This window comes from Pundamilia nyererei, unplaced genomic scaffold (genome assembly GCF_000239375.1).
Source record: "Pundamilia nyererei isolate P.nyererei 1_Seehausen unplaced genomic scaffold, PunNye1.0 scaffold00050, whole genome shotgun sequence".
Taxonomy (NCBI): Eukaryota; Metazoa; Chordata; class Actinopteri; order Cichliformes; family Cichlidae; genus Pundamilia; species Pundamilia nyererei.
The window spans coordinates 3,427,373-3,438,601 of NW_005187451.1; the positions used below are offsets into that span (position 1 = coordinate 3,427,373).

An 11,229-nucleotide genomic window follows, 5' to 3' on the forward strand; every position below is an offset into this window, starting at 1 on the left:
AACAACATTGAATATTTAGTATTTACTGCTGTTTACACTTAGCTAGATTAATGCGATGGTGTTGTGTTTAGTATGTTGCTTTGGTTTTTTTTGCTTGTTTTCTATTATTCTTCTCTCAACAGGTGATCCAGGAGATTTTATTTTTTCTCCCCCCCTTTCTCACTGTCCCTCTCCCCTTCTGTTTTTCTTTTCCTTCCTCTTTCTTTCTCCCTTTCCTATCCCTGACTCATGTCTGTCCCGTCTGTAACAATTGAAAATAAAATAAAATAAATAATGAAAACAAAGGTCAATCAAATGGACCAATACGGCAATGCCACGATGATCCATTTGGCAAAATAAATCCATTGGGTATCCTTGTTGGTCTTCAGACAACAATTCTGACGGCTAAAGAACCAAATGGGACAGGCAAAAAAAAAAAAAGATACCAATGCATCGGAGTGTCAGTGGATACAAGTGTCCTGATGACTCTTGTATGAATATTTTTGAGAGTGATTGCAGCTTGTACTAAAAAGTGCTTTGAGTGCTCAGTTGGAGTAGAAAGGCGCCATATAACTACCAGTCCATTTACCATCTCTTCTGTCAAACTGGGTCATAAACACTGACGGCCGTACACGCTGCTGGTGCTAACACAACAGATTCAGAAAGATCATTAGCAGTTGCTCTTATGTAAAGCAGACGCGATACCTACCTCTGTGTAGTTGCCACGCTTGCTGTAGATTGCAGACAGGAGGCGGTAACATTCTATGCAGTTGCCTTTTCTGGATATGACATCGAGCATCATCTTCTCTGCCTCTTTGGTACGACCAGCCATTGCTAAAACCTGAGCCTGAAACATACATAGAGAGTTTTTGTGTGAAACAAGTTATGGTTAGCACGTGGTCTCCTTTCCAACTAACGCACAAGAAACTAAATGCTATTCTTAGTAAGTCTAAGTATGTATGCCTACTCACGAGAGCCAGCCAGATGTCGGTGCTCTCCGGTTGCAGGGCCACAGCTTCTCTGTACACCTGCAAAGCCTCCTCGTAGCGACCTGTGTTGTAGTATAATGCTCCAAGTGGTGTCAGAATGTCCACCTTCCTTGTCACCTGCAGTGCCCTTCATACAAAGGTCAAAGGTCATGGTTTTCAATGGAGGGGATTAGAGACTCAATGGTAGACAGACTGGCATCTGAAAACAACTGTATTAAACCTCATTTACCCATTCACACATAATTCAAGAAAGCACTTTATTCTATGCATTTTAACCTTTTTTACTAATGGTTGGATGGATATCAGGGTTTCTGTGCAGGGGACTCGGACCTGTACATGACCCACTATATATACAAACTTGTTGTAAACCCTGGAGTACTTCATCTGAATGTCACAACTTTAAAGGGTCCCAGAAAGACGCCAGCTTTTTGATCCCCATAAGAAGATTATTCTCTTAACCCATCCTAAATATTAGGACCAGTGGGAACCTCCAGTGTTTAATTCCAGTTATAGGTCTATGCCTCAGTTAAGGACTCAAAGTTCCTCAAAGAAATCCTTGCATGAAGCAAAATTCAATTCAATTTCAATTTTATTCAAACAATGACAAAACACAACAACAGCAGGTGCCTCAAAGCAAAGTGATAACAACTGAGCAATCGTGCTTAAAAGTGTTTCAGTAATTTGATTGCCAATATCAATTTAATTTCTGGGTTCAGACTAGGACTGGGCGATATATCGAGTTTTTAAATATATCGATATGAGATGTGAGATGTGACAATATCGTTTATATCGATATAGTCTATGTTACGTTATAATTATACTTGTGGAGCTGCAAGTTTGCCTCTCTTTCGTCCATTTTTAGTTTTAGCACCTGGCGACTCTTTTTGGCTTCTCATCCGTAAATACTCTGCATCTTTCACGTGATTCAGTTTATTTTAAAAAGTCTCAACAGGATCTTCAGCTTTATTGTGAAAGGTTAATATGCAAAACAAACAAGCAGACGGCGGAGCCATGCCATTATTTTACTGTCGTTGTTGCTAACGGCAACACATAAAAACAGGCACTTGTCCGTCCGTAGTGTGGTTATATTACATATAAGAGAAAGAGAACTTTAACAAATTAATAAAGCCACTACAGATCAAAACGATAAAAAAATATTCCCGTAAACAGTTTATTTTGCGACACCACGAAACAAACGACAGCGTAAAATGAAACGATAGACGTTTTTATATCGTCATCCGATATATATATCGTTATATCGAGCAGCCCTATGCTCAGCGTCTGTTAGTTTACATTTTGACTGCACAATTGTGAGCTTTTTGTTATGGACAAAAACAACATTGTTTTATTTTATTTATGGAGCATTATTATTTAATAAATGCTGATAATTTATTTCTGAGTAATTTTTTCTTGTACATCTGCGCTGTATGTTAATAAAAGTGCCTGTGTGAGATCTGGGACACAGCTTTGGCGAGGAACTCTCTTTTTGTTCTTACTTTATGGCTTTAAAAAAATATCGAGATATATATCATATATCACTGTGGCGGAGGCGTGGCCCCGGGCGCAGCTGCAGGGGAGGAGTGGAGCGGAAGGCTCAACAGGGCGGCGCTGCGAGGCCGTTAAGAACAGCTGATGTTGTTTATGGACTGATGATGGTCTCCCTCCGCTGTGTTTATAGTGAGACGAGGAGGAGCGGCCAGAGGAGAGATCAGCTGGGCTCGTGAGCTGTCAGACTGTGTGACTGAGTCAGCTGTCAAAACAACAACACTTGAATAAATGTGGAAGTTGGCTGCACCTACCTGTGTGTGCGTGTGTCTGTGCCTGGTGTATTCTACAATCACCATCCAGCTAAAGAATATCGAGATATGAATTTTGGGCCATATTGCCCAGTCCTAGTTCAGACCACAAGAACAACCCGCAGAAAGAGGAGTCTCTCTCTGTCTGTGCTTCACTCCATGCTATGTCTCTCTCTGCTGTCTGGTATTCCAGCACGCAGTGTAACTAAACTGATTTCTTTTGACACATATCTTTTCCCAGAACAAGTGTATGAACAGAGAGACGCATAAGAAGGCTCAGCAGGATCGCCCTGAAGTGCACTCACACATAGACTTTAACTATGTTGTCTTTTCTTCCTTTGAAAGAGAACAAAGGCATTAAACCTGTCGCTCCAAGTGTCCCACTTTTGGAGAAATTTCTTCCTGCTTCGTCATTCGAGCTGGATTTTATCATCTGTCCCATCCATTTTCCACAGACACTGACTGATGCCGTGCACAAGAAAAAAACCCTCTAACCTGTTACTCAAACTGCTGTTTGGGAGGGGGAGGCCAGCAGCAGGAAAATGACTGGGAGGGTGATGTAAATCCATAGTTTATGCAATCGTTTTCACACCTTACCTCATGTGATTAGGTAGAGGACCAATAGGGCGTCCAGGCCCCTCTTAGGGACACACACCCATAGGGCTTAAAATCTGGAACTGTTCACCAGTTGCTCTCAGAGCTGAAGAAGCTCCTTGAAATGAAACTTAAAGTAGTCCAGACGCTTTTCTTTCTAAGCTCCTGGATGACTGAGAACCTTCACAGACATATTCTCTACAGAAAGGGGAATTTCACTGGTCTGTCCCAGTTAAGGTGAAAGTGGGCTGTATGTGGCCCGCGAAATGAGTTTGATGGCCCAGTCTACACAATGAGCCAAGATGTCATCTAGGAAACATCTAGAACACCCAAAAGTTTGTGCTTGGATTCTATTTGGTGATTTCAGTGTCCCTGGTAACTTTTCTGGTTTGAGTTTCTAGTATTCAGTGTGAGAGTTTTTCTCAGCAAATAAAACTTCTGCTTTGAGTTTACCTTTACACGTACAAGTCCTGCATTTGGGCCTGCCACAGCACAAACCTCAACAGATACTGATCCAAAAACAGCTGCCCTCACAGGTGATATGTTACATAGCAAAGGGGGACTGGATATCGGCATGAAACAACACTCAACAACTTCAGGAAAAGCATTTTGGAAAAAGAAACGTGCTTCGATGACTCTTCATCATTCATTTGTATGACCTGGAATTTATAGATACAGAGCAATATTGGTGGAGGCAGCTACAGTTGTAGCCACAGCTGCCCTGGGGCAGACTGACAGAAGCGAGGCTGCCATATCGCACCATCGGCCCCTCTGGCCATCACCAGTAGGCGGTAGGTGAAGTGTCTTGCCCAAGGACACAACGACCAGGACAGACAGAGCTGGGGATTGGTTACAAGTATTCTAGCACGATGTGTAAGTAAACTGATTTCTTTTGACACATTTCTTTTCCCAGAACAAGATTAGAGAAATGTATAAATGTCACTGTCCTGGGTCGGTGACAGTGTTTTGAATTTCGTACTATTAGTGATCTTCGATTTTCATCGTGGCTTATGACTGCTAGTGTTTTGGTTTCTGTTTTGTATTTCTAGATGATCTCTAGTTCTTAGGTTTTGGTTCCTGTGCCCCTCATGTTTAGTGTAGGTTTAGTTCTGTCATGTTTATTTTCTTGTTCCCTAGTCAGTCGTGTTTCATCTTGCAGTTTGTTACTCCTGTCCCTGTGCTCCCTTTGTTCAGGGTCTAGTCCGGATTGGAATTTTGCTTCTATTATCCTTTTTACTACAGTGCAATAAAGATGCCTCTTTTAGTTTATCATTCTGTCTCCGGGGCCTGCGTTTGGGTCCTACATCGTGCCTGCCACAGCACACCATGACAATAAAAAGGCTCGACAGGATCGCCCTGACGAGCACTGGCAAAGACTTTTGCTCCTTTTCACGAGAAGAAATGTGTTAAACTCGCCACTCTGAGTGTCTAACCATATGAGAGAGTTTTTCTGACAGGAGCTGAACAACAGAGTTTTGTAAGGCTCTGTCGAGTGTATTCCTGTCGTGCACTGAGGATTCTATTATTTTTGGATCCCTGTCAATTCTGAATGTTCTGAACATGTATGTGAAACTCATTTTTAGCCACACGGCAGCACAGATAGGTACTTTTGCTGACAGATACTTTTGTTCTTCTTAGAAAAACTATTTTGCTCACCTTTTGTACCAAGACTCAGCTTCTTTATTCTCATTGGACGATCGGAGCAGACGGCCCAGGTTTACCATGGCTACGTAATGTGCCGGTTTGAGTCGCACAGCTTGCTGGTAGTGAGCAGCTGCCCGCTGTCCTTCTCCTGGGGGAAACGAAAGTGTAAGAATGAATGAAAAGAGGGAGGAAAGGAAAGAAGTGTTATGGGGAGGAGTGAATTAAAGAGCACGCTGGTGTGTCACTTCCTATCAGTGAAGAACATTGGCATTGTATTAATTTGCAACCCCATCAGCAGCCGCAAACTACCGTAAACAATTTCAGTTGCTGCAATGACATTTCTGCAAAATGGACTTTGATGTAGGGTGTCTTTTGAATTTAACCCTCTGTAGGTTGATAATTTTTTTATTTCCATCGAACAATCTCCAAAAGTTGATTCTGTTCATCTGGTCGTAGCGTTTTCAGTGGTACAGTACATTTGCATAATGACTGAAACTAGCACCTCCAAGCTCATTGTTCCTTTAGTGGGCTGGTTTCAGTCATTGTGCTGTACTGTTTATAAGATTGGGGAAAACTTCAGTCAGCTGAGACTGAAGAAGCCACTTGGATGAGTGATGAAACATTTCTCCCACTGAAAATGTCCAGATGAACAGAATCAACCTTTGGAGATTTACTTACCTGATTGAGAATGCATTGAGACGTCCATCAAACAATGTTTTTTGAGCAGTCTATAAGCATATACTTTGTGAAAAAGGGCAAAACAGTCAAAATATTGACCAGTACAAGTAGCTCTCTGTCCATGTTTTTCTTTCTCAGTCCCTCTTTTATTTCCATTCTGTTCTCTTTCTGTTAATACATATGGAAAATATGCGGTATAATATATGGTAATGCTCAGCCATTATGTTACCACATTGTCCCTAGCATTTGACAGACTCGGGTCTGTTTTTTTAGCACAAACTTTTATTTTGGAGAGATAATCTCATACAATTCTTCCACTGAGTGGACCCAGAGTGTCAAGGGGCTCGGTCCGTGACCCAGCATTTTTGAGTTTTTTTGTATTTTTATTGCTTATTATATATTGATATAATGTTAAGTTCTAATATCATAATTAGTTTGTCTTCATTGGGTTTTTGCCTAGTTTATGTTTCTTCTGTGTCTCCTTATTTACTAGTCTTCCTGTCCTCTGAGTGGTTTGTTTTATTTTAAGTTACAGTGGCTTGGAAAAGTATTTGGCCCCCTTGAACTTTCCCACATTTTGTCACATTACAGCCACAAACATGAATCAATTTTATTGGAATTCCACGTGAAAGACCAACACAAAGTGGTGCACACGTGAGAAGTGGAACGAAAATCAGACATGATTCCAAACATTTTTTACAAATAAATAACTGCAAAGTGGGGTGTGCGTAATTATTCAGCCCCCTGAGTCAATACTTTGTAGAACCACCTTTTGCTGCAGTTACAGCTGCCAGTCTTTTAGGGTCTGTCTCTACCAGCTTTGCACATCTACAGACTGAAATCCTTGCCCATTCTTCTTTGCAAAACAGCTCCAGCTCAGTCAGATTAGTCGTTACCCTTGTATCTAAGTCCTCTGCGTCCCTCTGTTAAGTGTCAGGTCGTCTGCTCGCCTCATGTCTATGGATTTTTCATGTTTTGTCAAGTCTGCGTTTTTCATGCTTCTGTTCAGGTTCATGTCACAGTTTTCTTGTCTTGTTCTAGCTGTTCCCAGTTTAGGTTTATTATTCTTTGCCTCAGTTCGCCTTTGCCTTTGTTTTTGTTATTACCCTAAATAAACGGTTTGCCTTATGTTACACTTCATTTTTTGAGGTATGAACCCGCTTTTGGGTCCACACCTCAAACACCCCCGGGTGCTCTGCCGTGACATAGAGGTGCTTTATATATGTATTTTTCGTTTTTCTTCCACCAGTTTAATATTTGATTACCAAAGAGCCAAATACTTACATTCATTTTTTGAAATTGTTGCTAAATGTGAATTTCTCTGGGGTGTTAATCAGAAGCCCACTCAAATTTTGATACAGTATAGATTATTATATTAAGGCTCAGTTCTCTGGCTGTGGGTTCATTTTTAAAATTCTGAAAGGAAGAAAAATGAAGTCCTTTAAAACAGGCTTATATATGGTCAGTGTTTGAATCTTTTAGTTAAAGTAAGCCTGCGTTTGGAAAACTGGAAGGTTCAACTCACCCGTATCCACCAGAAACACGCCGTAGTTATTATGCAGGTCGGAGCTGTCGGGACAGTTCTCTATACCTTTTAAATAAACTTCATTGGCTTCAGAAAAGCGTTTCTGTGGGAGAACAAAGAACAATCAGAAAGGATTAAAAAGAGTTACAACAGCCTTTCAGGCACAGTAATAGAATGTGATACATTACAATGTATGTACATTTTTGTTTGTGGTTTGAGTTACCTGTTCAGCATAGAGTGATGCCAAACTGGAGTAAGCATCAGCAAAATGTGGACCAAAGCGAATCGAGTCCTTGAGCAGAGCCTCAGCTTCTTTCTCCTTCCCCTGAGATCTGTAGACATCACTCAGCATTAGCATCATTATCATCATCATCAATTCCATTAACAGCATTTTTATCATTATATCCTCATTATCATAATAACAGCAATACTCTGTTATCGTCATTATATAGTGTTTTTCAACTCTGAGTGCTCAAAGTATTTTGTTTCTACAAGGAGGAGATAGCTCAGTAGGTAGAGTGTTTGCCCCATGAACCCACAGGGGTTCAAATGCACCGATTACTGCTCCCCCGGCGCTGTGTTGGCAGCTTCTTGAGGAGAGCCTTAATTTCAGGATTTATCCATGGCTGGAGGTCATCCTCCAAAGGGCTGCAAAGGTTGTCCCACACAGTAGAACGGAAACAGTCCCTCATAGCCTCTTCAGTCTCTGCCGACTATTTCCTAACTGTGCCTTTCACAACTGGTTCTCTGTGTACTAGAGGTTTATACACAGGCTGGAGATGAACCAGGTTGTGATCTGAGCCCCCCAGGGGAGCAAGAGGTGATGAGCTGTATACCTCCTTGGTGTTGGCATACAATAAGTCCAATGTTTTATTGTCTCTGGTGTGGCAGGTAACATACTGGGTGAAGGTGGGGAGAGTGGAGGACAGGGAGATGTGATTAAAGTCCCCAGAGATCAGGAAAAGGGCCTGAGGGTGCTGTGTTTGGAGTCTGCTGGTTACAGTGTGCAGGACCTCGCAGGCTGCTGCAGCGCTAGCAGAGGGCGGGACATACACAGCTATCACAATGACATGTGTAAACCTTCATGGTTTACACACAGATAGTACGGTCTCATGCTAACCGCTAGCAGCTCAATGTCCTTACAGCATAGCGTCTCTTTGATAGATAGATGCCCAGAGTTACACCATCTATCGTTCACAAACACAGCCAGACCCCCTCCTCTCTTCTTACCACTCTCCGTTGTTCTGTCGGCCCGGATCAGATGAAAACCATCCATGTTTACGTGTGAGTCCGGAGTTAGCGCAGTTAGCCACGACTCTGTGAAGCTGGATTTAAAAACAACCACTGATGTAGACTGCCTGATGTGAAGAAGAAGATCGTTCCAAAGCTTCGGGCCACCATAGAGAATGCTTGGTCTCCTCTAAGTTTCAGCCATGATTTAGGGACTGACAGCAACACCTGCTCATGAACAAGGGGGGGCACAGGGCAAATATACCCTGCCAGACCAATTAAGGATTTAAAACCACTAAGAGGATTTTAAATTAGATTCTAAATTCAGTTCAAAGCCAGTGTAAAGAGGCTAGAACCAGAGTAATGTGCTCAAATTTTCTTTTACCCGTTGTGTCGCAGATCACACCCAGTGGCAGGAGACACAATGAAAACAGCAATGGCCCAAGAATAGATCCCTGCGGTACGCCCCATAGCAGAGGGGCCACAGAGGATGAAGCCGAACCCAACTTAACAGAAAAGCTCCTGTTAGAGAGATATGATTTTATTCACCAAAGTGCCAAGATGGAAAATCCTACACAATGCTGTACTCGAGACCAGTGTTGGTCAAGTTACTTGTTAACTAATTACTGATTACTTCCCCAAAAAAGTAATCCCGTTACTTTACTGATTACTTATTTTCAAAAGTAATTAACTACTTGGTTACTTTTTAAAAACACGATTTACAACCTGAACAGGTGATAAAGCGATAGATCTTTCAGCCCAATTCTACTTTTTCTACATAATCCATCATACAAAATGTAATCAAATGGAAAAGTCTCTTTTTTTTAATCTTGTTTTATCAGTTTTAATCTTTTAACTTTATGCATCAAGCAAAAATTTTATTATATGCAACATTCTCTGACTTGAATAAATTAGTTTAACATTTAAACCTATTTTCTGCACATTCCAGCACATAAAATAATTTTTTTTGTGTTTACACTCACTCTTTCAAATAGATGCAAGTAAAACGCAGCAGAAAATAAATAAAGTCAAAGACTCAGCGGTCCTTTGCTCCATTTTCACCTGTAAAGCAGGAGTAGGGTAGGCGGAATCCGCGAGTTTCTCTGTGAATTTCCCATTACGTCGTTGCGCACTCTGTGCTTGCTTGGAAGTTTAGGGGTTTTTTTGGCTGTAAAAAGTTTTCTTCCCACGCACAGCGGACACTAATGTTTTTGTCACTTTTTATGGAATCAAACTCAAAGTAAGGTCAGTACTTCCACGCTTTCAACGCTGCACGCTCATACTCTCTCCCACAATTGATATATGATCCATTGTTGATATGCACACAGCTGTTGTCACAAACAGCGCACTCGCTTAAGTCACTGTCATGAGACATTCTTGCAAAAAAAAAAAAATCATGGTTTTAGTAACGCAGTAACGCAGCGTTCCTACGGGAAAGTAACGGTAATCTAATTAAAAGTAATCAGATTACAGTAACGCGTTACTGCCCATCTCTGGTCGAGACATCAGCAGGTCATGATGCACAGTGTTGAATGCAGCAGTCATATCCAATAAAACAAGCACTACATGCTTACGACAGTCCATCGCTAACAGAATCTCATTCAGGTCTTATCTTGGTGCTAACCAACTCTTCATACAGTGGATCCAAAATCTACTCAAAGCGTTTCACTTGTTCCACATTTTGTCATGTTGCAGCCTTATTCTGAAATTAAATTCTTGTAAATTTATTAAGAATAAAAAACTAAAAAATACCACATACAGCCTTTGCCATGAAACTCAAGACTGAGTTCAGTTTTAAAACTAAACTCAACTGAACTCAACTTTTCAGAGCTGAGGGAAAACAGAAGCTTTAAGCAGGAATTGAATGTTGCTGATGGAACAATAAGGCATAGTAAATAAATTCAAAAAAGTTCCCAAAAGTTCAACATTCAAACCAAAATTAGAAAGTAGTGATGAGTGGTGGTCACGTTTTAACCTTGTTGTTTGTGTATCTCTTACTTAAAGAGGTTTCCCAGGTTAAACAGAGCTCGGTTGTGCTGAGGGTTGGTTTCCAGTGCTTTCCTGTAGTACATCTCTGCCTCCTCTGGGCTGCGAGTCAAAGTGCCAAGATTATTCATGGCGCTGGCATGACGGGGGTATAACCTGAGAGCAGAGGAGGATGCTATTGATCAAGAACATTTTGTATAATCAGCATTGGAGAATGCTGGACAGCACACTCCAATTAACTGATAATAGTCTTATGTGTCAACAACACTTGCCCTACCTGAAACTTTGCGCATATGTGAATCTTATGACACGCTCTGAAGCCATGTTTCATCCCCTCATGAAGCTTTTTATGAGGAAGCAAATTTTTAACACGTCAGTGGTGGCTTCAGAGCAAGTTAAACACCTATATATCTCTGACTACCATCTACATACTCGTTCAAGTAAAGGACGCAACTTTCATACAAATGAAGTTATTGATATGTCAATGTTACTCACCGGATTATAAGGCACACTGTCAATTTTTGAGAAAATTAAAGGATTTTAAGTGCACCGTATAGTGCGGAAAATACAGTAAGTAAAATTGAACTGAATTTACTAAGAATTACATTATTGGAAACCCCCAGTAGCCTAAGCCTAAAGCAGCATATAGTTAGGACCAGCCCTAACTACATGCTTTGTCAAAAAGAAAAGTTTTAAGTTTGATGGTGAAAATACAGGGAGTGCAGAATTATTAGGCAAATGAGTATTTTGTCCACATCATCCTCTTCATGCATGTTGTCTTACTCCAAGCTGTATAGGCTCGAAAGCC

The 11,229-nt window shown here is 41.1% G+C and overlaps 1 protein-coding gene across 1 annotated transcript in view; it reads right to left on the reverse strand.

The window, feature by feature from the left end:
- LOC102198433 (transmembrane and TPR repeat-containing protein 1-like) overlaps positions 1-11,229 on the reverse strand; it is a 38,372-nt gene that overhangs the window by 15,027 nt on the left and 12,116 nt on the right. The window contains exons 3-8 of the mRNA XM_005733227.1: positions 10,434-10,577; positions 7,429-7,537; positions 7,206-7,308; positions 5,015-5,150; positions 951-1,095; positions 689-826 (exon numbers count right to left, since the gene is read on the reverse strand). Of these exons, the coding sequence (XP_005733284.1) occupies positions 689-826; positions 951-1,095; positions 5,015-5,150; positions 7,206-7,308; positions 7,429-7,537; positions 10,434-10,577 (775 nt within the window). The remainder of the gene's footprint in view (positions 1-688; positions 827-950; positions 1,096-5,014; positions 5,151-7,205; positions 7,309-7,428; positions 7,538-10,433; positions 10,578-11,229) is intronic.